At 39.1% G+C, this 25,262-nt stretch overlaps 3 protein-coding genes across 7 annotated transcripts; 1 reads left to right on the top strand and 2 right to left on the bottom strand.

Moving 5' to 3' along the window:
* Positions 1–1,909: 1,909 nt before the first annotated feature.
* LOC118812206 (O-sialoglycoprotein endopeptidase) lies at positions 1,910–10,383 on the bottom strand. Of its 4 annotated transcripts, none has more exons than XM_036577003.1 (12): positions 10,278–10,383; positions 8,855–8,974; positions 8,573–8,692; positions 7,867–8,042; positions 7,575–7,670; positions 7,433–7,482; positions 6,150–6,228; positions 5,882–5,947; positions 5,686–5,776; positions 4,052–4,127; positions 3,843–3,941; positions 1,910–2,279 (listed from the first exon to the last, which is right to left on the bottom strand). In XM_036577003.1, exons 2-12 carry the CDS (start codon positions 8,967–8,969, stop codon positions 2,240–2,242), a joined length of 1,008 nt encoding a protein of 335 aa, XP_036432896.1. In that variant the 5' UTR covers positions 8,970–8,974; positions 10,278–10,383; the 3' UTR covers positions 1,910–2,239. The 4 variants fall into 4 exon arrangements, with proteins under 4 accessions (XP_036432896.1, XP_036432895.1, XP_036432898.1 ...); XM_036577002.1 differs by having other exon boundaries at positions 10,262–10,373; XM_036577005.1 differs by having other exon boundaries at positions 8,855–8,971; positions 10,262–10,322.
* A 127-nt stretch (positions 10,384–10,510) lies between these two features.
* On the top strand, positions 10,511–15,603 carry apex1 (APEX nuclease (multifunctional DNA repair enzyme) 1). The gene is made up of 5 exons (XM_036577007.1): positions 10,511–10,608; positions 11,248–11,367; positions 11,806–11,972; positions 12,080–12,272; positions 13,925–15,603. Exons 2-5 carry the CDS (start codon positions 11,304–11,306, stop codon positions 14,437–14,439), a joined length of 939 nt encoding a protein of 312 aa, XP_036432900.1. The 5' UTR covers positions 10,511–10,608; positions 11,248–11,303; the 3' UTR covers positions 14,440–15,603.
* A 1,238-nt stretch (positions 15,604–16,841) lies between these two features.
* On the bottom strand, positions 16,842–23,848 carry si:dkey-14d8.1 (zinc finger protein 3 homolog). Of its 2 annotated transcripts, XM_036576999.1 has the most exons (8): positions 23,666–23,848; positions 22,793–22,838; positions 22,061–22,263; positions 21,802–21,891; positions 21,371–21,466; positions 21,138–21,248; positions 19,773–19,896; positions 16,842–19,463 (listed from the first exon to the last, which is right to left on the bottom strand). In XM_036576999.1, exons 3-8 carry the CDS (start codon positions 22,208–22,210, stop codon positions 17,746–17,748), a joined length of 2,289 nt encoding a protein of 762 aa, XP_036432892.1. In that variant the 5' UTR covers positions 22,211–22,263; positions 22,793–22,838; positions 23,666–23,848; the 3' UTR covers positions 16,842–17,745. The 2 variants fall into 2 exon arrangements, with proteins under 2 accessions (XP_036432892.1, XP_036432891.1); XM_036576998.1 differs by lacking the exon at positions 22,793–22,838.
* Positions 23,849–25,262: the final 1,414 nt, after the last annotated feature.

The raw sequence follows: 25,262 nt of genomic DNA on the forward strand, positions 1-25,262 counted from the left end.
ATGCATTTTGTAGAGATGTCCTCTGTAAATTTATCTGTTGAATTTAGAATTGAGCACAGGGCAACTGTAATCTTAGACCAATTTTCCTGTAGCGTTCCCTTGATATACAGTCGAAGCACATCTGTAAATTTTGTTTTAATTACACTATACTAGTTGCCAGAAAATTAAAAATAAGCTAGTTTGCTTGAAAATAAACTTAAGAACTTCAAATCTACGTCGTCTTCTCTAAGAATATTTTAGATCAGGGGTCACCTGTCTTAACCACATAGGGCTGGTTGCGGCCTCAGACCTCAGTTGGCCTCAGTCTTCGAAAGCAGACCATGTGAGCTCTTGCTTGGAATGAAAATCTGTAGCCACACCGGCCCTTTGCAGATAAGACCGGACACCCCCGTTTTAGAAGCAAGCTGTATGTTTGGATAATACTGCATTACTCTGTCCTATGTAAATAACCACCTTTATCAGTCAGTCACCTTGGGGAAAATTACAGAGATCTTTTTTAAGCTGCATACAGTGAAGGAGGTAAAGTTCTCAAAAGCATCGTAGATGAGCCTAACTGGTAGAGTGAGTGTTCAATGTGATTGATCCTTAGTGTGCCAGCCCAATAAAATCTGTGGGTCTTACCTGGTTACCCATTCTAAAAACTCTTAGCAATGCCCCTGATACTCGCTACTATTTAAGAATCATCTTTGTGCTAAGATGCTTTTGGGAAACCAAGCCCAGTTCAGTGTCTGCAGCTGTGTCTTACTGTATCAACCATAAGATACTGACCTCCATGTGAGCAAGCTTTTGGAAATGCATGGAGAAAAACCTTGCTTATCGGAGGACTCCTGTAAAATCAAAAAAGGAAGTATTTCCCTTGGTTATAGGTTATATTCTGTGGCCCTGTTCTATCTTCCCCTTTTTGGACCTGTTACCAAAAAAAAACAGCAAGTACTATAAACGTGTATGAATGGGGAATTCATAATGCATTCATAATATATTTCAAAACCAGTGTGGGTTTTAAAAGCATCAAAAAGGCTTTTCTGTCTATATGCGAGTGCTCACTGCCAAATTAATCTAGAGTGCATGAAAGTGTATGTTGCCTTCTCAGAAATTTCAAACCAGCTAAAGATAATCACCAACAAAACATGCAGCTGGCAGTTTTGTCTATAAAGATTCTGCAATCTACCTGCATTTAGAACTGTAAACTGTCACAAGAAATGATAACCACTGTTAATAGCTGTACATTTCATGTACAGGGATTTGTTTCTCCTGGTAAGAAAATATGTTAGCAAGATTCAAGAACCATTTTTTATTGTCTCCATCAGATGTTCCAAGTTTATCCCTCATTTAGGACATTTTAGTCTTAAAGTATTACCCATAAACATTTGCATTTCTAATGTAAAAAACCTAATGTAAATTATTCACACAGAATCTGGAAAAGCATCAGAAGCCTATTCCTACAATTCACCTGTAGTCTATACAAAACGGACTAAATGGCTTCTTAAAATGCTTTTCTTATGCATTGATGGCAGAAATATCTAGAACTTTCTAGCTTTGAGGAAATGGTAAAGCAAGAAAATGTTGTTACACTCAACTGCTGTACATATAAGTCTTTGAAAGCTTAAAAGCAATGTCACTGTTTAAGGATGCTTTCACTGTGCACTTTTAATGAGAGCATAAATTAGAGTTCACTGGCTATTTTGGACCGTCAAAGTGATGGGACTTTTCTAATTTTACACTGAGCACCACACAGAGCCTTCCAGGTTTTAAAATGTGTCCATTCCAAACACATTCTTAGCTCTAAATGCAGCAAAAAGGTTGTATGGAGAGTGACCAGGCTGTTGTTGGAGTGATCATACAAAGTTATCTTTGGTAAGAAGAAAGAGTGAGCAAAGCCAGAAAATGCTCACCAGAGGCATCAGATATCATGTTGCAATATTTTCAAGACACTGTTTATTATAAAACACACAGCAGGCACTCTCGAGTTGTACCAACCACTTAAAAAAAACAACCGTAGGAGCCCTTTCGCAATGGCTGAAGTGCTAAAGTTGTTGCTCAAATTAAGACTTTACTATCAACTGTGTGAGTTACAAAATACCCCTTCAAGTTAACTGGTGGAACAGTTCAGAATGGATGCATGTCTGGATGGTGAAAAAAAGCACAGTAGCCGTACTAAAACCCATAGCGTCCTCAGGAGGTTCTGTTTTCTGCCATAGTTTCTCTTCAAGTCAAAACAGATATTTGGATTTGTAACAGGTCAGTCTCTCCAGGTAACTTCTACTTCATCTGTCCTGTACCTGTCAGTGAAGAAACAAAACAGATGTTTAGTGAATAACTAGACTACTGTAGATTAAGAGTTAAATGCCAGCAAAAGCACTGTGACCTCTTTTGGAGTTTCCTTTTAATCATTCTTATTTGAAAACAAGTTAATAACATCAGATTTACTTAAGAACAGTTTTCTGTGTTTTTAGTTTTGTGCAAATTTCTATAGATCTATATTCAGCCAGACTCATAAATATTCAGACCTTGACAAAGTTGTTATTTTAGTTGTCCACTACAGCATATTGGATTTGAGTTCAAATTGCAGACTTTCAGCATTTACACCCAAACTGGATGAATGAGGTAGCAACTGCAACCATTTTCATACATAGCCCTCCATTTTTTGAGGCCTTAAAAGTAATTGGACAAACTTAACAATCATAAATTTTAATTTTTAATACTGGGTTGAAAATCCTTTGTAGTGAATGACTGCCTGAGGTCTGGAACCCTAGACATCAACAAATGCCCTCCTTGTGATGCACTGCCAGGCCTTTATTGTAGCTGTCTTCAGTTCCTGCTTGTTCTTAGGCTGTTTTACCTTCAGTTTTGCCCTGAAATGCATGCTCAGTTGGATTGAGGTCATGTGACTTGGCCATTGCTGAACATTCCACTTTTTTGTATGAAGTGCTATCCAATATAAGTTTGAAATATTTGGCTGCATCTGAGCAGATAGTAAAGCTCCATACAGTGCAGAATTCATCCTGCAGCTTTTGTCAGCAGTTACAATATCAAAAAAAACACAAGAGGACCAGTTAATCCGACAGCCATATATGCTGACGGCATAACACTACATTCACCATGCATGACAGAGGATGCGGTGTGCTTTGGATCATAAGCAGTTCCTTCCATTCTCCAAATTCTTCTCTTACCATCATTCTGGTACATGTCGACCTTTGTCTCATCAGGTTTCTGAGATGGTTTTTGGCAAACTCTAATCTGGTTTTCCTGTTTTTGAGGCTTAACAGTTGTTTATGTCTTGTGGTAAACTGTATTTACTAAAGTCTTTAAAGTCTTCTCTTGATTGTTGACACAGATACATCCGTCTCCTGGAAGGTGTTCGTGATCTGGCCAACTGTTATGAAGGGTTTTTTTTTGTACCTGGGAAAGAAATCTTCTGTCATCTACCACAGCTGTTTTTTTTGTGGTCTTCCGGACTTTTTGATGTCTCTGAGCTCACCAGTGCATTCTTTCTTCTTGAGAATATACACAGCAGTTAATTTGGCCACACTCATTGTTTTTGATCTCTGTCTGATGGGTTTGTTTTGATTTTTCAGCCTAATGATGGCTTGCTTTACAGGCAGAGAGAGCTCTTTAGACTACATATTGAGAGTTAACAGCAACAGATTCAAATGCAAATAGAACAGAACATCTAAATAGAACATCTAAAAATACCCACAACTACATTTTATTATGATATTATCAAATTAACAAACAAAAGAAAACCTAAAACTATGAATATGACAAGTGATTCCAGGCTTTCGAACAGCAGTGCAGAAACTGAACATTCTTGGCAGATTGCAGAATGTGGTGAAGTTCTGTACCTCTGTGTGATCCAGGAGTCAGACAGCTCTGTTATTTGACCCACACGGAACATTTCCCAGCCAGCTTGTGCAATCATCGCTCCATTGTCAATGCAGAACCTTGAAACCAAGTCAAAATTTAAGCCATGTGGGATGCGTTAGGTATTAGATGCTGAGTGCTGAATCAGTATGCAAGGAAGAATTTATGCAGCACTGAAACTTTAACTCGCCTCTCATCTGTGGCAAAAAGCCGAGCGCCTCTCTCCTCACACATGACACCCATCATCTCCTGCAGACGGAGGTTACCTATGTGGGAGTGCACAGAGCAACTCAGTTACTGATCAAATAAGGGTAGAAAGGTGCATATTATCAGTAGCTGAGAGAAATAAGACCAAAACGCTCTTTACAGTGTTACAGTGCAGTGTTTCCCGCACAGAGGCTATACTTGGGTGGCCAAATATATTGACTGCCACCCAAGCACATTTTGTCTAAGGCTAAATCATTTTGGGAAAATTTCTAATCACGCCTTTTCTCACTTATATTGTGATTTAAACTGATCAAAAATCAACTGAAATTGCAACTGTGTTCTATAAATTGAGGTCTTGGTCTGCTTTTTTTGGCCAAGGAGACCAGAATATCCACTTTTTTTAGCTTGAGGTTTGAACACTAAATGAAGTGTGCCAGACTGGCAGTCAGGTTTGGCTGTGTCATCCTGTAAACTGTTTTGATTGGTCTAACTCACCTACAGGTAGTTCACAAGCTCAATGTTATTAGGTTAAATTTCCCCACTTAAAACCTGTTAGAACAAAGTTGTTATAAATATAGGTTCTATATAAAATTGCAGCTTCTGCAATTTGTAAAAGTGTACTCTTATAAATATCACAATAAGCAGAATAATATATATATATATATATATACTTTCAGCCCTAAATTTGTGCAATATGGATTCAAATCAATTTATTGAACAATATCCAATTCCATTTCATTCCATTTTAAGAATTTCCCATGAGTAAATATGTTATATTGATATGAATTAACAAGAGCACACAGTGTCACTCCTTTTCAATTGTGGTCATTTTCACAATGTAATATTGTAATGAGTTCTGATATCCATATATTTATATTATGCCCTCACCCCCAAAGTGGTCCCCTAGGTTTTTTTTAGACTCTTAGGAAACACTGTGGTGTGTACTTTTATATGTACAATATAACCTCTGAAAAAAAAACAGATTTTGCCAATAATTACATAAATAATCTGATAATAGAAAAACTCACAGTATATATGAGTCAGTCAACTGTTAGATTTCTTTCTTAACATATGATGCATGTGCCTCTACAGCTGCTTTGCATCCCCCCAATAAACCCAGCAAAAAAGTTGAACTAATCTAATCCAATCTAAAAAAAGATATTTGTTTTGTTATTATTTCTAATTTTTTGGCATGTTGGTGCAGGTGTATTGTTGCTGCTTCCAGAACAGAGATTTTATATCTGGTTGTGTTTGTGCACATTCACACATGTAGAAAAACCAAAGATATCAGATTATCAGTGCACTTGCACTAAATAACCAGCTCATTCAGCTAAAATCCAGAAGTTTTATTAAATTTCTTGGAACCAGGTAAAGTCTTTAATCTGATGTGATACTCTAGTATGCTGTTTATGTGAATTCTTGAATACTCCAATAATTGCTGAAATCAGATAATGATCAAATTATTAGTGTGTGGTATTAGTTTTAGTATTAGTTTCACAGTGAGTCTGCAGTTTAAGGGGTTATTTATAGTCTGAGTGTGATATTATGTATAATAGAGATGTAAGACTGTAGATACACATGGCTAATTGCCACCTGTAGGGTTAACCAATCACTCACAGCCTACTCCTCCCACGATCAGCACCTCTTGGGAGCCGCAGTGAGCCATGGCCCTTTCTGTTATCTCCACCAGCATAGAGAAGACTGTCTCCTACAGAGACAGCAGAGAGGGGCTTTTTTTCCTAAATTCCTCCAAACATATACAGTACAATATTTTACAGAAGCTATTTGCTAGGGAGATGACCTCATTTCTTACCTGCAGGGAAAAGCACAGGTCTTCTGCTGTGCACTGCCCTGAGCTCAACATCTTGTGTGCTGCCTCCTAGATTTCAGTTGGAGAGCCACAAGAGACAAACTACTGTTACCCTGTCCATGGCCTTCAAACTCCTTTTTAATTGGGACAACATGTAGTTTTTACATATAATGGCATATATAAATATATGTGCAAAAACACTGTTTTTCCTTCACTGTGATCATTATTAATGATTACTGATACATTTTGTAATGATTTGATGTTATATTACCTCTATGTACGATAAAATCCCAGAGAAAGAAACGTCCATTCCTTTAACTGTGTATGGAAGCTCTACATACTGCTTGCCCCTAAAAAGAGACACAAATGAAGTGTTTCAAATAAAGTTCAGGTTCACACCTTTGAAATGACTGTCAGCCTTAAAGGAGAGTTTACAGATTTCTGCATAAATTGAATAGTTAAGATGTAAAAAGTCAGAGTGGTTTGGTAGGAAATGCTCTGTTCTAGAGAAACTTTCTGAGTCAGAACAGAAAGCTATTATATGAAATGGTTATGAATACACTACCTGATGCCTGAAAGATTGTTTTACATTGGCTTTGAGAAGGTTTTGGTCTAAAGCGTGGTGGTTTTGGATAGTAAATTAAATGACTATATTTATGTTATAGACATCGTGACTGCTGGTTCCTATCACCACCACTGTAAAAAAAAAAAAAAAGAAAGTGATTAAGTTTCTCTAAAATGCACCACTTCACAACAACCCTATCTGAATGACTCTGTTTGCATCTCAGCCAAAAATTAGGCAGAAATTTTGAAAAATTGGTGCAATTCCCCTTTAACTAAAATCTATGATAATATCAAACAAAACAGAGTACACATTCACTCTAAATAGGGAGGCACAGTCTTCCTTGTTGTGAGCCTTCTAGCATCAGTGATTATTTACCTCTGAGTAGCTGTATGACAGTCCAAAGTTCTGTGCAGATTTTACTTCACTAAATGGTTTTAAAGAAGCCCTCACTGACTGAAACACTATTTGCAAAAGACTGCATGGTACAGCTCAGCACTACACCATCTTTGGTTTGCACTTATGATGTCACCATTTAGCTGCAAACACAGCTGAAATATGGTGGCACTGCTTTATAAATTAACTATCACAAGTCCATTCAGCACCAGTTTGTTTATCTGACCCTTAAAATTAAAAGGTTCTTGGCTGAAAATCATGCCAGTTCTATTTCATTCTATTATTGTAAATATACAACAACATTATAAGTTATACACACTACTATGCCAATGTCTCAAACATCTGAGGAAATTCTATGTTAAGCTCTTCATGTGGGCATTTTTTATTAATTGAAAGTAATTTTTCCAATGGGAGCCCATGTTTTCACACTGGGGCCCCTAAGATCCTAGTTACACCACTGGTTATGATTTCTGCTTCTTGTTGACTTTAGTTATCATAATAAATATAAAGCATTCAAAAAACTTCACACCAAAAAGAAAGACAACCTTTAGAGAAACCTGAAACTCTGGCAAAAAGGGCAGGATATGAATACTTACTTCTTTGCCATCTGTTCAATGTTGTAGCCTGGACTGGGGTCATTAGATATCTGTGGAAAACATGTGAAAAGTGCAATCCTAGTCACAATTTTTAAAACTACTTAACTTTGCAAAAAAAATCAAAGGAAAGAAGAATACCTACCTTGATGACTCTGGCAAAGCGGTCCAGGCAGTTTCCCACAGCGATGTCTATTGTTTCACCAAAAATTCTGTAGCGCCTTTCAGAGTAAGCAATCACCTATAGGATGAGGTAAAACACAACTTAACCTTAACATTTCAGTGAAAGTTTTGACTGGGAGACAGATATGACAATACTGGAAGTAAATACTGTTTTATGGTCAGGCATGAGCTGGCCAGCTACTTCTAATCACAAATAATAATAAAAAGAGAACTGAACAAGGTTGGGGAACTTGGAGACAAAATGAAGCATCCACCTGAGTGTTGCCACCACTGACGTATAGTACAGTAGGGTTGTTAGCACCAGTGATCAGTCGGCCCATTTCAATGTGCCCGATGCAGTGGTTTACACCCACCAATGGTTTTCCCCACAGCTGAGCAACTGTCCTGGCCACCAGGGCCACTGTGACCAGAGGAGCTCCCATCCCTGGCCCTGGAAATCAGATGACATCAGGAAGGTGGAAGACAACAAGAAAACAATGTGTGAAAACAAATGTGTCAGCTTTACTCATAGATGAACATATTACAGACCTATACAGCTTCTATACACAGTTTCATATTAGTACTCCCTCTATGAGCTGTAAAATTAATGCTTATCTATAGACATAATGCAAAAATATTTCCAATAAATGCAGATATAATGAAAATAATGAAAAAATGTTTTATGGCAACAATTCCCAATTGAGAGTTTTATCAAGACATTCTTTTCAGTGCTTCATTAATTTAATTTCCCATCAGAATGGCCAAATCACTCATTTGTCAGTGTCAGGAAAAAAAAAATCTGATAACAAATGTAACAGAAAATTATACAGAGTCCGCTACAACTAGATTTTAGTGTCCACTTTGCCTTTATTACAGCTTTAGTCTCTTTTGGGAGACTTGCTTTCAGATTTTCATAGAAATCCGCAGGGATATTTTTCCACACCTCCATAGTTCAGCTTAAAAAATATTTTTGAAGTTCACCTTTGGTGTACGCTACACAGTCAATATCAGCAGGTTTCAATCCAGCTTCATCTAGGGCCTCTCGGAGGACAGTTAGAATAGCACCACGATGATGTTTAGCTGTTTCACTAGGAAGAAAACCTAAAAAGAAATGTAAAGTATCAAGTACTCTATTTATAGAGTAACCAAATCAGATGTCCATAAAAACCACTATTTTCACCACTAAACATATAATTCACCTGGTGATGATAGTCAATAATTACTATGTAGCAAGAATGTGATAAACTTGTCATCCCATCTTACCTTGACCAGGTGGAGTGATATAGGTACGTCTAGGGTTTGAGAGGACTTCTCCATCCCTCACAATGCCTATACCAATCTTATTGGCACTGCCCTCAAACCCAATGACCACAGTCATGACTGCTGTTGAGACAGAACTGAAATGATTAATCTACAAACATACAGCTTTCATTTACAAGTTTGGTGAATACAATGCGTAGCAACACTGTTCTGTGTTATCTGCAAGAATCCGCAATTAATAGTATATACATAAAACTGTAGTCCACCTGTTATCATGCACAATCCATCCGCCTCTACGCCCTTAATGGTCAGTCTCTGATCATAGGACAACTGTTTATATTAATCAGGTTGTAGTTTTTATATTATGTTGGTGTCACTGTTTGCCGTTAAAGGTCACTCCTGCCTACAAATAGCATTTAATATGTATCATATTCATGTTTTTGTCTGTCAGCGTTCTCTCACTACAATACTAAGTATACATTGTGCATATACACCATACAACCATTGGGAATCCCACCCAGGGTGATAAGAAATCCATACTGCTAATGTAGCCACATAGGCTAGTACTCATGTCATATTCAATTCATAACAGTAACGTTAGCTGTGTTGGCTTCTTTCGTATTAACTCAAAACAAAAGACAAAAAAAATAATAAATAAATAAATCAAAGACCTCGCCCTCATGTATCTGCCTCAAAGCCTTCCTCCCACCTTCAAAATACATCATACGAAGGGGGTGTTCCTGCTCTTTAAACCGGACAATTTCACCTTTGTGATTATTGTGGCACCACTGTAGAAGGTGAGCAGGCATGTTTACAGCAGCTTTAGGGATGGTTACACTTTTTTAAATTTTGGCCAGAGATCCCCTTTAACTTTACAAATTGTGCATGACCTCAAACCCTGGCTGATATTCTAGCTATTCTCCACGAGTGAAACAAGAGCTGGGTGACGTGGCAAAAATGTAATATCACAATACTCCAGAAAGTCTCACAATATGTGATGATATTTATTTTTTTTTCTGACATCTGGTAAGTTAAAACAAACCAGTGCCACACTTAAAATATTCTATCAAAACTATCACGATAACGATAAATATCGTCATATCGCCCAGCTCCGAGTGAAGCCCTTTCCTGAAGCCGTCGACAGAAATAAGCACAGGCGAATCATCTGAAATCATGACATCGCTTTACATGACGGCTAAATGCTGAGTAAAGAGTAAGTTAGTCGTGCTGCTCATTCACTACACGAAGTTACAGTGACAGTTAGTTACTCCCGCACTGTGATGTGAAACAACTCAACACGAACGTTAACGTAGCTGCTAATCTGACCACCCAACGCAGCCAGCAGAAAAAAACATAACACAGAACATATCACACATTCAATAAAGCTGCAGCAGAAGTGTTTCAATGTACCAGTTTAGCCGCTCACTTCTAACTGCAGGTCTCGTGTCGAAGGACCATAACAACAGTTTCAGCCCCTGCCTTAGATAGGCGTCCTCACAATTTCCCACACATAATGTTTTCCTACGTTCATTCCACACACATTATAACAGATTCCGCCATGTCGTATTTATGAGGAGTCCTCAGAGTTTCAGAATAAGTGCCCAGGTTGTCCGTTTATGTTTGAGTGTAAATGTTATTTTTATTTTCAGGCGGTGTTTGGTCAGCTCTGTGTTGAGGAACATGTGCAGCTCTTTTGTCACGGAGCTGCTGAACTGAGCTGAACTGGGTCTCTCAGCTCTGAACTGTGGATCTGTTCGGTACGACGGGTTTTCTGTTTTTTCCAGATGAAAATGTGCAGTTATTTACCGCAGCCGCTGAAAGGCTCAGTGTGTGGTTCTCTAATGTTGGACGGTGTAGCTTCTCGACTTCTTTCTGTTTCTGTGGGCGAGTTGAGTTGTTAGCTCAGTGCTAAGGAGCTGGGAAGCTGGTCTGCTAATGAAGTTTATTGTCTGTTAAGGCCCGAGTAGCGCTACACCGCCGGGACACACTCAGCCGTTAGCCGTGTCTGTGTAAAGATTCTAGATCGTTCTCCGCCCTCCCACTGTAGACCACTCAGCCTGTAGGTTCATCTTCTGAACGTTTTTAGGAAAACTGCAGACACTGGGATGTTAGTGTTTGTCCCGCCGGTGCAGTCTGGCCTTTGGGAGGGAAAAGCTGCTTTGTCCAAGTGCATTGAAATTCAGTAAAATGTAATGGATAAAAACGCAAAACATTAGAAACAGGACCGTTATTGTTATAATATATATCTCCGTTAAGTCATGCTTGGTATGTTAGTAGTGTTTGCAGGTTGCAGGTTTGATGGTGCAAAATAAGTGAATTTTCTACCAGTTCGTTTTAACTGAAAATGGTGTGGAGTCCAGAAATCACGACACCAGTTGTCTCCTCTTTTCTCGCAGGTGCCCGCGCGTATCTGTGTGTTCGTGTTGTGTTCAGCGTCAGAGGAGTCAGAAACATGTCGAAGAGGGCCAAGAAGAACGAACAGGCTTCTGCAGATGGAGGCAACGACAATGGAACAGGTAAACAAACAGTCTTAGCCATGACTGATGTAAATATACATGCTTAAAATGGTTCTTTAAGGGTTCTTTGGTAAGAAGAATTGCTCTGTTTATAGCTATGAGTTCTATAGAACCCTTTCATGCTTAAAAGGGTCTTTGCATTTTTTTGAAAAAGCTTGTCATCGTAACAATAGCAGAACCCTTTTTGGTTCTATATAGAACCATTCTCAAGAAGGTTCTATAAAGATCTGTATACAACACATTGTCCATCAATCTGAAGAACGATTCCATCATTCAAAGAACCATTTATGCATAAAATGGCTCTATATAGAATTTATGGAACCGTTGCCTTTAGTAAAGGACCCTTGACGAACCATCTTTTTAAATGTGTATGTTCTCTTGAGAATTAAAGCAAATGCTTAATTTGCCATATTGGCTTGTTTTCTTTTCGAATTGTAGAACCAGCAGCAAAGAAAGGGAAGAAGACAAAGGAACCAGAGGCCCCAGTTTTGTATGAAGATCCTCCAGATAAGTTGACCAGCAAGGATGGCCGGGCAGCCAACATGAAGATAACCTCCTGGAATGTGGATGGCCTTCGTGCTTGGGTTAAGAAGAATGGGCTCGATGTGAGTTTAATGAAAAAAACGTTTGACTGCTTAATGTAAACTCTGGTATGTCAATGGTTCAGAGAAACAGTTATTATAAATAACCATCTATTTGTCGCTCCCTACAGTGGGTGCGACAGGAGGCTCCAGATGTGCTCTGTCTTCAGGAAACTAAGTGTGCTGAGAAAGCCCTGCCAGCAGAAATCACCTCTATGCCTGAGTATCCTCATAAGTACTGGGCAGGTTCAGAAGATAAAGAGGGCTACAGTGGGGTGGCCATGCTGTGCAAGACTGAGCCAATTAAAGTCACGTATGGCATTGGTGAGTGCTGTCGATGCCTTTGTGAACCGCTCTGATCTTTATTGAAATAGAAGTCTCTCACCTAACACAGCCATACAGATTAACTTAATATATATCGCAAATATTAATTTATGCTACATTAAGTAACTAATAAAACAATGTAAGAGGTGTAAATTACTTTATTCAGATGGTTCAGATTCAAAATGGTTTACTCTTGGGATTAGTTCATTAAAATGAAGAGTTTCATATTGGAAATTCTGAAGACATAGGCTTGTGGGTGAAGCGTCTCCATGCAGTACTTTACACGATAAACCACTGTAAAGAATCTTGAGATTAAAATAATAATTTTTTTTTAACCCTTGTTCACAGTAGCCATAAAAAGCATTTTTGCCAGTTGTTGGAAGTCCCTCAGTTTTTGAACTATGTTTTTCTTCAATAACAATAATATTTTTTAGGAATATATGTGTGATTCACAAAAACGGAAGCAAACACGATCTTTATTTGTGATAGCTTTGGGCAGATAATTGATTAAGTATTGAATATTATGACAGTTTAAATAGGTGCTGATATGCAAATTATCTTTTTTTCATATGCCATGTTTTTTTGTGTGTCAAGCTTCACTTTTTTTTTTTTGTTGTCATTCCTTTTGTACATGATTGTCATTACCATTCAAAGATTGTGTACAATACAAAAGATTGCACTTATTTATAGACTATACAAAGAGAACATCAACTAGTTAAGTACACACACATACTTTGAATGCCACTTGGAAAGATAATAATGGATTTTGGCAAAGAATGCAGAGGAGCATGTATGTGAAACAAAAAACTACGGTACAAGAGGTATACTGTCCAGTAAAAGAGTAAATGGACTATCCTGTCCTGCAGAAGAGTGCTAACACACCAGTTTGGCAATATTTGGTTACCAAACAAACAAGCACGGAGAATCAGTGGATGTTGTGAGTTACATGGTGTATGTCAGAATACTATTGTAATGTATTAGTTTATAGTATTAGAAGCTATCAAAGTTATTATATTACTAACAATTAAAAATGCAAGCTATAAGGAAAGACTCTGTAACGCTTACATGTTTCACTTCATAACTGAAGTTCGTTTAATTTTAAATTATTGCCCAAGCTTAGAAGGCAAACAAACAAGTAAACATTAGTGATATGTTGTGTTTAAATGCTATTTTTATTGTGTTCGTTGCAATTTTCTGATATCAAGAAATCTGCAGCGGTGCCGTCCATTTAATTACTGCATGGCTGTCTTTGTGGTGTGAATTCTTTTATTACAGCAAGGGATTCTAACACCTCCCCTTTCACTGCTTGATGTTCGCTAGCTACCTAGAGTCACAACATCTCACACACACAGATAGCCAACAGTGTCCTAGTTAGTCTGGTAAGTTTCAGGGGGAAAAATAATCTGATTATATTAGCTAACAATAGACTAGAGTCTATTTTCATCCTGCTGGCCACTAGTGGGCTTGCAGAAAACTGTTAAAGCAGATAGTCAACTCTCTGTTTTAGAAGTTGACCGCATCAGCACAGTTTCTGAAGTATGAGGGTAAATCCAGAATTTTAAACATGGACATTAGCTGTTTGCAGAAATAATCATAGTTTTTATCAGACCTTTTCTCACTCGGACATTCCTTTCCTCTTTTCTTCACTGCAGGTAAAGAGGAGCATGACAAAGAGGGCAGAGTGATCACTGCTGAGTTCCCCTCCTTCTTTCTGGTCACAGCCTACGTGCCCAATGCTGGGCGTGGGTTGGTGCGCCTCGATTACCGCAAGACCTGGGATGTGGACTTCCGCGCCTACCTAAGCGATCTGGACAAGCGTAAGTCCCTGGTGCTCTGTGGAGACCTTAACGTGGCACATCAGGAGATTGACCTGAAGAACCCAAAAGGCAACCGCAAGAATGCTGGCTTCACTCCTGAAGAGCGTGAGGGCTTTAGCCAGCTCCTGGCTGCTGGCTTCACCGATAGCTTCCGGGAGCTGTATCCTGAGCAGACCAGTGCCTACACCTTCTGGACCTACATGATGAATGCTCGGTCCAAGAATGTGGGTTGGAGGCTGGACTACTTTGTGCTGTCGGCTGCCTTGGTCCCAGGTTTGTGTGATAGCAAGATTCGTAACACTGCCATGGGAAGTGACCACTGCCCCATTACCCTGCACCTGGCTGTGTAGTGCTTGATCCCTCTGGTATGGGATCTCAGTGATGAGCGTCTTAAGAACAGGGGTGTTTTTTTTTGTTTTGTTTGTTTTTCTTTCCTTTTCTGAATCAGTTTAGATTTTTTAGCTCATATTAGCTAAAAAAATCATCATAGAGGTAACTTCCTATATCTGTATTCTGTTTTTTGATATATTTTACATTTAAGAGCAGGGAGCACCAGAAAGGTAGTTACGGTTAATAGATTAGTTTGTACTTTTTTGTTAGACTGTGTTCAAAGTTATTGGTTGACTTCTGATTATAAGGCATATTAGAAGAATTTGATATTTTTTTTCTTATGTATTCTTCTGTCCAAAAAAGTTGTCAACTGCTATAGCCAATTTGTCACATTTCTTTTGCAGTACTACTGGTCAGAGTGTGCAAAGAAAGTGTACATTTCCTCAGAGACATAAGATGTTCTGTACCATTTCAAGCTGGCAACTATGCAGCATTGGCAAATGGGCCGACACACTAGGAGGAGAGCGTAAATCTCTTAAGTGCTCAGTTGTGGATGCCGGGGTCAGTATTCACAAAATTGCTGAGAATTACTGCTGACTGAATGTTTTAAAATGCCCCGTGTATTCCTGAAAGTGTATTGAAGCTTGGGCACTAGTAATGAATGCTTTTTATATGCGGCCGAAAATGTTACCCATAGTTTTGCCCTAGTGATGCTTTAATAAATCCTTTCATTTTGAATTTCATAACTTTAAATGGAAAAATATCTAACACAACTACTGTAAGGAGAGTAGGTGGCAATACACAGGTTTGGTTAAGTGTCAATCTACTCCGAATCCCTGCATAACTACTGTGAATAACAAGCTAATTTAGAGTTCAGTTTTAGGTATTGATGAGTTGAGACAAGACCTATTGGGTTCATCTTTTACCTGACCTGCTGGATGACCAAGAGATCCAGCCTTGTACTATAAATCCTTTGAGTTTTGTAATGTTGTCATTATTTGTTTGGTGCTAAAACAGCCATGATGTTGCTGTGCTTCCCACTTTTATTGCAAAATAATTAAAGTTTGCAAACAAATCAGCTTAACACTGCACAAAGCATTAACACATTTAAACTTTCATTTTTACAATCATATCTTTCCTTTGTTAATGACCACATTTTGGAATAAAATGTTTATTAAAAAATGTGTGCATTGGTATGAATGTGTGGTGCTGCCAACTGTGGGTCAGATAAGTCCAGACATCTGAAATCTTTTTGGTTTTCCTCTGTAGTCAAACACTAAGGCTTAAAGAAGAGTGTAATGTAGGACAAATATGAGATAAATATAGGGAAAATGTACAGAATGTCACTATTTTGTGGGGGGATATTTGTCATTTCTATGCCTTTTATGTACATTGTTAACTAACTTTGGTTAAGTAGTCTGAAGCTAAGGTAAGTAGTATTTTGCATTATGTGCTTCTTTACTGAGTAATGACACCCACCTTTTAATCCAGTGATGTCACCACCATCTTTCAAGCGTTTTCTGTAGCCATCACACTACTTCTACTATTTTTTACAATGTATTGCGTTCAGAGTAGTCTGGCCTGAAACTCCCCTCTAGCCCAGGGGTGTCAAAACTCAACCACTAAAAGGGCCATATTATAAAAATCTCCATAAATCTGTGGGTCAGCTAGATTTTTATTTCATTTTTACTTAGCATTCTGAAAGGGCTATTGTTTATTCAAAATATGCCAAAACTGCAACAGACACTGCAAAATAGACACTGAAGACTTCACTCCTGGGGCCTCATTGATAAAGTGTACCTAAATTTCATTACAAATTTGTTCTGAAGCAAGTTCTCTGCATTTGAGCAAGACCGATTTATAAAAACAGCGTTCCAAATCAAGTACCTTAATGCTTGTAGCACAACTGGAGTGCCATTTGTATGTCAGACAGGAAACTTGTATTCATCTATGCACATTTCAGTGAAGTATATTGGTATTTTTCTTATTTAAAACTACAGTTTTTATTTATAGACTGCATGACATTTTTCGCTTCATTTTATTGCCTACATTTATTTTGAAAAAATGGCTGAATCTAACCTCCGTGTCTCTAAGCAATAAACAGAGTCCAATTCCACTAAGACCACTAATCTGTTCCACTTTATACTGGTAGACAATAGCTTATTTTTGTCAGTAGTTCAATGGAAGTAAGAGGAGGATGCCTGTCCAAAGTGAAAAGACAAATGATCACCTGAGCTTATATAGCTATAAAAATGCATAACCACAACTGCAAATAACACATCTGAATAAAGAAAACCATAATATTGCTTATATTTTTCCCCCATGGTACAGTATATATTTTGCATACAAACCTTTTTGTATTATAACCTTTCCCTTTTCAGTGTAATGTATTAGCCATGCCAAGAAAAACAGCACCTCTGAATGTGGTGCGATAATTTATTGAATCCAAAAATCCAAAATACTTTAGACCTCACTATTAGTAACAAGTTAAATGTACAATTTTTCTTCTGTTTCCTTACTGTGAACTTCTAACTCAAAGCATGAGTTAAAAGATTTATATATGGTGTGTTTAAAAAAAAAAAAAACAGCCCAAAGTTTAATTTTCCCCAAACATAACTTATCATTTTATTTAACATGATTTTGCCATTATGCTAGCACAATGTGAATAGCGCATCTTTAGGAATATTTACTGCTCCTAATCACTGTTCCTGGTACAGAATACTTATTCACTTCATCTATATAAGCACCAACAGATTCTGTTGGACCATTCCAAGAATGGAACTACTTCCATGTGCTCCCAAAACTTCTTAGAAAACAGTTCTGATTAAACAAAACAAAAAAAGTATGAAAATATGTCCTCTGTGTATGAAAGCACTCGCTTATAAAGTATCTCTGCTGAATATTTCAACAAACTTCTACATCTGTTGTGCATCATTTACGCTTATACTTGATCGGTACCTGGAACAGCTCCTTCTGACTGTGTCTACCTTCTGTGTACCTCTAAGCGATAGACATTTCCTCTGATTTCCTCCATATCTCCTCCATGTCCTAAAGACATTAATAATGCTCCTTCTAACTGAGCAAGATTGCAGGGCAAGACAACTCATTTGTGTACTTGTTGTAACACATTTGCATTTTCTCCATCACCTCCATTCCCAGAGGAGTTTTCTATTAAACCCCTCTGTGACATTCCCTAGAAGACGACCTTTCTTTTATTAGCATGGAAGCCTGTAAAGATACTGAGCTCAGAACTGAAGCTCAGCCAGATCAGACAAGGATCACAGCGATACTCAAACAGGCAAGAAAGCGCTCGAGCTCTTTGTCCTTTAGGGGTTTTTGGTTTCGCTTTTTTTGCGGCCACGGGTTTGGTCGAAACCCCTGTGCTCCCCTTGCTCAGCCAGGTGAGTCCGCTCATGCTTCTTAAGGGGTGCTGAGAACTTGAAGCTCTTGCCGCAGTGGGAGCACTGCCAGGGCCGCTCGCCTGTGTGGTTCAGCATGTGCGTCTTCAGGTGGGACGAGTGCTTGTAGGTCTTGCCGCATTCCTTGCAGGTGAACGGGCGCTCACCCGTGTGCACGCGTTCGTGCCTCTTCATGTTCCCGATCTGGGAGAAAGCCTTGCCGCACACCTTGCAGCTGAAGGGCCGCTCTCCCGTGTGGATGCGCATGTGGCATCGCAGCATCTCGGGTCCGGCTAACGTCTTGTGGCAAAGGGTGCATGGGATCTGCATGCGAGGTTTCTCGTGGTTGCGCACATGCTTGTTTAAGTCAAACATGTACACAAAGGACTTGCCGCATATAGAGCACAAGTACTTGCGCTCCCCTGCATGATACCCCTTGTGCCTCTTCAGCAGACTGGCATAGATGAAGCTTTTGCCGCACACGTTGCACTGGTACGAGCGCGCCATGGAGTGATAACGGACGTGGATGGACAGTTTGAACGCGGTCGGGAAGGATTTTTCGCAGTGAGGGCATTGATGGAGGTTTTCCGAGGTGTGGCATTCGCGATGGATCTTCAGGTACGAGCCCTGAGAAAAGCGTTTCCCGCAGATGTTGCACTTGTACGGTTTCTCGCCTGTGTGCACGCGAACGTGCTTGATGAGGTCTGCTTTTTTGCGGAAAGTCTTATTGCACAGCACACATTTGAAGGGCCTGGCGAGCGAGTGCGTTTTAATGTGATTGGACAGAAAACTGAGACATCTGAAGCTTTTGCCGCAGTCCGAACACTGGAAAGGCCTTTCGCCCGTGTGCGTGCGCATGTGGTTCTTCAGCTGGCAATCGTAGCGGAACTCTTTCTTACACAAGCGACACGCGTGCTTCTTCTCGCCCGCCTCTTGTGTCAGCTGAGACTCAGCAGGCACTGCCATAACCTTTCTACCTAGTGCTGCCTGAAAGGGTATACTTTTTCTGTTAATGATGGTCTTTATAGACGGTGGTCTTTCAATGATAGGAACGTATGTCTTCTCCTCTGAAACAACCTCTACAGAAGGAGGAGAGGTCAAGGTTGGAAGAGAAATCACCTTTCCAGCCATCTCTGAGATCCACTCTTCAATGCTTATTTCCCTTACCTCAGGAGACTCCATGTCTTCTGGTTGTTCCAGAAACTGCAGCTGAGTGGCTTCCTCTTCACCGTTGTCCAGCTCTGAAACAATGACAGTAGACCCATCTGCAGTGAGGTAGATTTGCTGGACTTCACAAATCCCTGTATTGTTCTCTTCGTAAACCGTGTCCTCTTCTAGTTCACCCTCGACCCCAACTGTGGTGGCCACCGCGATGTTGTCCACCAAAGGTTCTGCCTCCTCAGTGTCACTAGGGGTGGGACTCATTATAGTGGCAGCAGCACTGTCACACTCTGACTGGTTTTCAGTCACTGCTTGTGCAATGATGATTGCCTCTTGTGCAACTGATGAGGGATGCGAGATTTTCTCTTGTGCAATCGAACTGGCAGGTACGACCGTCTCTTGTTCAACAGATGCTGAAGAGAAGATTTGCCCTCCGTCAGCCGAGAGGGGCATACAAACAACTTCATTTGTTGTGTGGATGGATGCTGTCAGAAAAGAAATCTCAAGTAAGACTACGCCTACACATAATCATAATTTCATAGTAATGTTAATAATTTTAGAACACCACCACAATCACTCGTGTGTATACATTTAGTCAAACTTGCTTAACCCTTTTATGAGGGGTAATGAAGGGGTCTCAATTTCAAGCAAGGCCTTCCAAAATTTTCCATGCTTTAAAAATTTAACTAATGAACAAGGACAGTTGTGTTAGAACAACTGTTTATATTTATTAGTGCTATACAGTGATATAAGGTAAAATGTTAGCCTGCAGTAACTGTACTTCAGATGCTTACCATTTATGCTGCTATGCCTTTTGGTTTTGAAGTGCTGTAGCACGTCCCTTATTTCTGCTGGGTCAGAGAGTGGCTGCACAATATCCTCCATGGCAGACATGCCACCACATAGCCATGTAGCTGTCTGAAGAAATGTAGGATACTCATGGTAAAAGATTGACAGAGAATGACCTAATTGAATTACAGATTTCACAACCTTTATATTCCCAATTTATCTATTTAATTTCATCTTCAATTACAAAATTTTCACAAATTGTGGGATCCGTGTGAAAGTGTACGTTTGCCTGTGATTGACAGCATTTTTTTTCATACACAGGAATCCACAACTTAAGAGCTTGTGTTCCACAACTAAATTAGTATAAGGAAAAATGCCACAAAACCTTTTCTGATCTAAAGTGATGGAGCAATGTATAGTTAAACCTTGGATTTTATTTTTTCATGTATTTTTAATAGCTTAATTCAAAATTAAATTTCATTTAATTCACTGATATTCACTAACATTCATATTGTTCACTGTGTTCATTGATGCCAATTATTTGACAGTAGCTTCTGAGATCTCATACGAAATTCAGTAAAAAAGTAATTAAAGTCAAATAGTTTATATAAGTTCATAATTTATAAATCCCAATCACAGTTGTTCTGTCTGATCTAGCGATTGTATGATTACAAATGAACTACTGACCCTGTGTCACTGCCATTCCAGTGTGTGATGCATTAGCTTCTAGTCTTTCATTAGTGTTTACCTTCTGACCATAGAGACACACTTGGATTTTGCTGACTCTCAAGCTGTTCTCAACTTAGCACTAAATGCTCCAGCACTGAAAACGCTACCATACAACCATCATGTGAGTGTCACTGCTGCACTGAGAACAGTCCACTAATCAATAAATATATGTGGCCAGCAGCGGCCCTACGGTGGTCCCTTTACGATAATGAATGGGAGGAGAGGGGCTGATAAACTGTACAGTAAAAGATGAGCTACAGTCAGTAGTAAACTTACCAAGTGCACCTGTATGATAATAGAACCTGATGCAATGGCATATGAGTAGACAGGTAGATGTACCGAATAAACTGACAGATCAATGTCCACACTTCTGCACATTTTGTAGAATTACTGTTCATTTTTATATTTAAAAAAATCTAATTACATGACTATTTCACAAAGGACTAAAAAATGAATATTTTCTTATGACTTTGGCTAACATTATTCACTATTACTAGGGCCCACGTATTTAATTCCTTTGTGTGTAGGATTTTGTCCTTGCTTTTGTCAAAGGCTGGTGGTTCCATTTATTGAGGTTAGGAGCTAGTAAACAACATATGCTAAATAAAGATGTTGCTGTGCAAGAGAATTAGATGGCTCACCTCTTTGAGGTTTGGCACCGGCAGCAGTTCATCCACTCGTTTCAGGAACTCCCACGCTAAGCTCTGCAGTACTGCGTCATATCCAGAGCCAAACTCCACAGGAAACACATTCTGAAAAGACAACATATGGGCTTCATAGAATGAGTAAATAAGGCCAATAAGAAAAACATCAAAAGCGAAGCAAAGAAGGGCTGAATGGATAGATGAAAATGAAAAGAGAATTCATGTCTAACCTGAAGAAAGCTCTCTCTCTTAGCTGTGTCTTCCAAAATGCTATGGATCATCTTTATGAATTTGGTATTCATGATTTCACTTTCCACATCTTTGCACTGTGATAAGTTCAGAAGTTCAGAAAATTACAGTATGATTTGGAAACATCACATCAAATGCATGTAAATAAAAGAAGGAAGAATTTTTTGTAAAACAACAAAAGCCTTTATAAGGCAGTGGTGAGTAATGTTTGTTTATTTGATGTTTATTAAAAACACCTTCAGAGGGTGGCGGTGAGTAATGCTTTATCTGAGCTGGAGCTGTGTCTAACAACTTCCAATTACCATAAACAAAATAGACAAATTAATCTAACTTACATATTCATGATTGTGACAGGGTTAAAATCATGTTTCAGACATTGTACTGTAAAATGTGAAAAAAAAATTTCACCTACTTTCTGGGTGAGATTGCGAAGTGTATCCAAATGTGCTTGAATTATCCAGATATCAGGTGTGTTGTCCTTAAGACAAAGCTCTAAAATCACCTACAGGACAGAATTCAGTCACAAAGCAGATCAAAATCATACACATTTTGGATAAGGTAGTGATCCAGATGTGACAGACTGACATTCTACTAATGCCATTTCTGTTCTGTTTTCACAGAATAGTAAAAAACCTGTGCATTTAGCACGAAACAGCTGATTTGAAGTTTACCTTTTTTCGTAGGTGAAAGATCAGCTTATTAACCAGGCTTTGGCTCATGATGTCTGGTACTGTTTCCGAAACCAACACAACAAACTGCTCAAACTTCCCATAATGTATTATGTTGCGACGCTGAACCACTTGCCACAAGAACGCTGACATCAGTCGCAGAGGCGGCACCACGAGGCGCAGGGCAGAAAGAGGGAGAGCAGGGGCTGAAATGCAGAAAGAAAGTAGAGTTATCTTACATGAAACTTTCAGACCAGAGAACCTCTTTATTATATTATAGGATCAGGCTCTGTTCCTGTCATCTTGGCCTTTGATGTCTCTGTGGAATTCAGTGCACTCCAATCTAGCAATGCAAACCTGGCAGCCAGAGCTAGAGACATGCTTAATTCATTTCTGAGATACCTGTTCACCTACATGACACTGATTTGATTTGCATTTGACATACATGCTCTCTTCTGCAAGGAAGGCGAATCAAAAACGAGACTTTTTCCCCCACCTTGTTCATGCGCCTGGTCATATGAAGCATGATTCATCATACCATAGACAAAATTTTGGTTTTTCAATAATGTTCAATTGAACTATAGTGACTTCTGGCTCAAAAATCAGTATCGATGGGTATTGGTTTTGGTATTGGGTAACGGAAAAAGCTGGATCGGATACTGGGAGTAAAAAAAAAAAAAACAAGAATGAAGCTGATTCAATCCTGTAAAAAATCTATAAGGAAATATCACTCACTCACACTGTGTGATGTGATGTGATGATGTTAGCTGTGCTTTTCTTCCTGTGGGGTCAGAGAGTGAATGGTTTCAGCATGACGGCTTACTTTAAGGTGCTCATCTCAAGCGAAGCGCTTAATATGCTGATTTTAAAGCTTAGTAGTTTTTAAAAATGAAATAATTATCAGCTGAACCAGTAACCAGTAATAATTATGTTTCACCTTTTACTCCCTTCCAGGATCTCAGTGCAGATTGTGTCCATGATTTGAAATGTATAGTAACATTTTGCTCTGTATGCATGGCTTAAACCTGAGAAAATGTTTATATTCTGAACTTTGTACATTTGTCACAAGAAACGTTATATCTCGTGTTTTTGCCACATGCAAAAACAACTCAGCTAACCCTCCCCACACACACACACACACACACACACACATTCATACGTAAAATTTAAATGTTACAGTATTATGTTAATTTTGTAGTTGGGACAGAACAAGGCTACTTACAAATACGCTTTTAGCATTTAAAAATGTATTTATAATACACTTTTAAGCTATAAGCAGACTTAGTAGTAACCATTCAAACAGCCTGAATTAAGCAGGTCAGCCAAGTTAACTCAGTGCTGCTGCTGCTGGTTAAGTGTCTGTGCTTGTTAGCATAACAGCTAAAGTGTAATGTGTATTTCAGACACCAAACCCTGAAACAACACGGTAAGGCCTGTGTAAGTTAATTCGCTCTGGCCTAGAGGCTTCTGTGTGCTGTTTTGCTGAGGTGAACCTCGGTGAATATTGTGACAGGCCTCTGGCGGTGACACTGGTGTTTTTGCCACTAGCTTCACTCTCTCCAAACGGCGCCACTTTAGAGCTCCTCAGCCCCTCCACACTCTACTCACTTCTCTGACGACCCTCCGACCCGACCAGCTCCATGATGCCTGTATAAAAAACCCAGAAGCACGTTTTTAATCCAGTGGGACAAATATCGACAGGCTCATATCATAAAAAAGGAAACAAAACGACTGCTAGTGTGTTTTTGCCGTGAAGCTGAACGAAGCAGCGAACAACCACAGGAGCGGAAGTGGCCCGGATCTGCGGCTCGGTCAGTTCAGCAGAGAGGAGCGCCCCTTCAGGAGCGGAGGACAGGCGACCTGCGGTACACAGTGATCTTTACGGGCTGTTAGTAAAATAATACTAGTTATGTGCGGCAGTGTATTTTTGTTGGCGAGCTACGTGTAACAGAAAGCCAGCACCAAAATAGGACGTTAGCTGATATAGCTCATTAAATTTACTTCATGTTAAAAACTGATAAACTTCATATTTGTTACAGAGGATATTTGACTGCTCTGCCTTGTTAGACAGTGTGTGGCTCTCTTTGCTTATTAGTTAGTCCTGTTAGATTTTTCTCACTTTGTCTCACCATTGTCTCATAGATGATTCTTTAGTGTCTGACTCATCCCCCTCCAGTCCTTTCTTATGTACTTAATAGTGAAAGCGAAATCAACATTTTCTTCTTCTAAACCTCAGAAATCTTCCAGCAGTCTATCAGTGTGGAAGACTCTTCATTTGTCTCCACATTTCCTTAACAATTAAATGTCAGTCTCCTCTTTTCTCCTAAGAGGGATTCTGGAGCAAGAATTCAGAAATCTGTGATTCTTTTTTTAATACACTATTGAGATCAGCTTTTTTTCTCCTTCGACAGAGTAGAGCTGATCTTGTTTTGGGGAGGGATGCGCAATGATATTTCACACAGATATCAGATGAGGTGCTGTAGTCCAGATCATTTTACTGCATTTGCAGTCCTAACAAGTGAGTGTTATATTTCTCTGTTATGCTAATTCAGGTAGATGTGTTCTGAATTTCTACATTCTATAACCTTTATCGGCACCAGCATAGGCAGAATAGTACATGAAAAGGATATTGGCATCAACGCCCAATTCTCGTATTGGTGTCTTTCTGGGGTAGAGAGGGTCTGTCCCAAAAGGCACCCTAAACCCTGTGGTCCTCCTCTGAGTACACACATAACATAAACAACAACATTTGTGACATAAACAATGTTGGATGTAGAGGGCGAGAGACCTCAGGGGCACTAGCATGGATTTTTAATCACACCTCAGCCGTATTGGTGGTAGCGGTCTAACTCGCTAGGTTTTGGTTGTACTGGGTTAGCTTTAGCTTTAGCTTTCATTGCAATGTGAGGAGAGAGGAGAGAAATATGGTGAAATATTTCGGTCATTTATTGATTATCGGAACATTATTTAAAAGGCATGCTTAGTACATGTTTACTGTTTGCCTGCAAGAACAAAATAAACGTAATTAGAAACAAAAACACAATTAGGTTCCCTGGGTCTTTAGGTTACGCTAGCTATCTAGCTATGCTAGATTTTCTGATGTGTAAGTTCAGTTTTCAACAACTGGCTCTCTGCTGGTTTTAAGCCAAAATTAAATTATAGTTTAAATTATGTAGTTTAAATTATACATAATTTTTATTTCATT

Source organism: Colossoma macropomum, unplaced genomic scaffold (assembly GCF_904425465.1).
Source record: "Colossoma macropomum unplaced genomic scaffold, Colossoma_macropomum, whole genome shotgun sequence".
NCBI classification, from domain to species: Eukaryota; Metazoa; Chordata; class Actinopteri; order Characiformes; family Serrasalmidae; genus Colossoma; species Colossoma macropomum.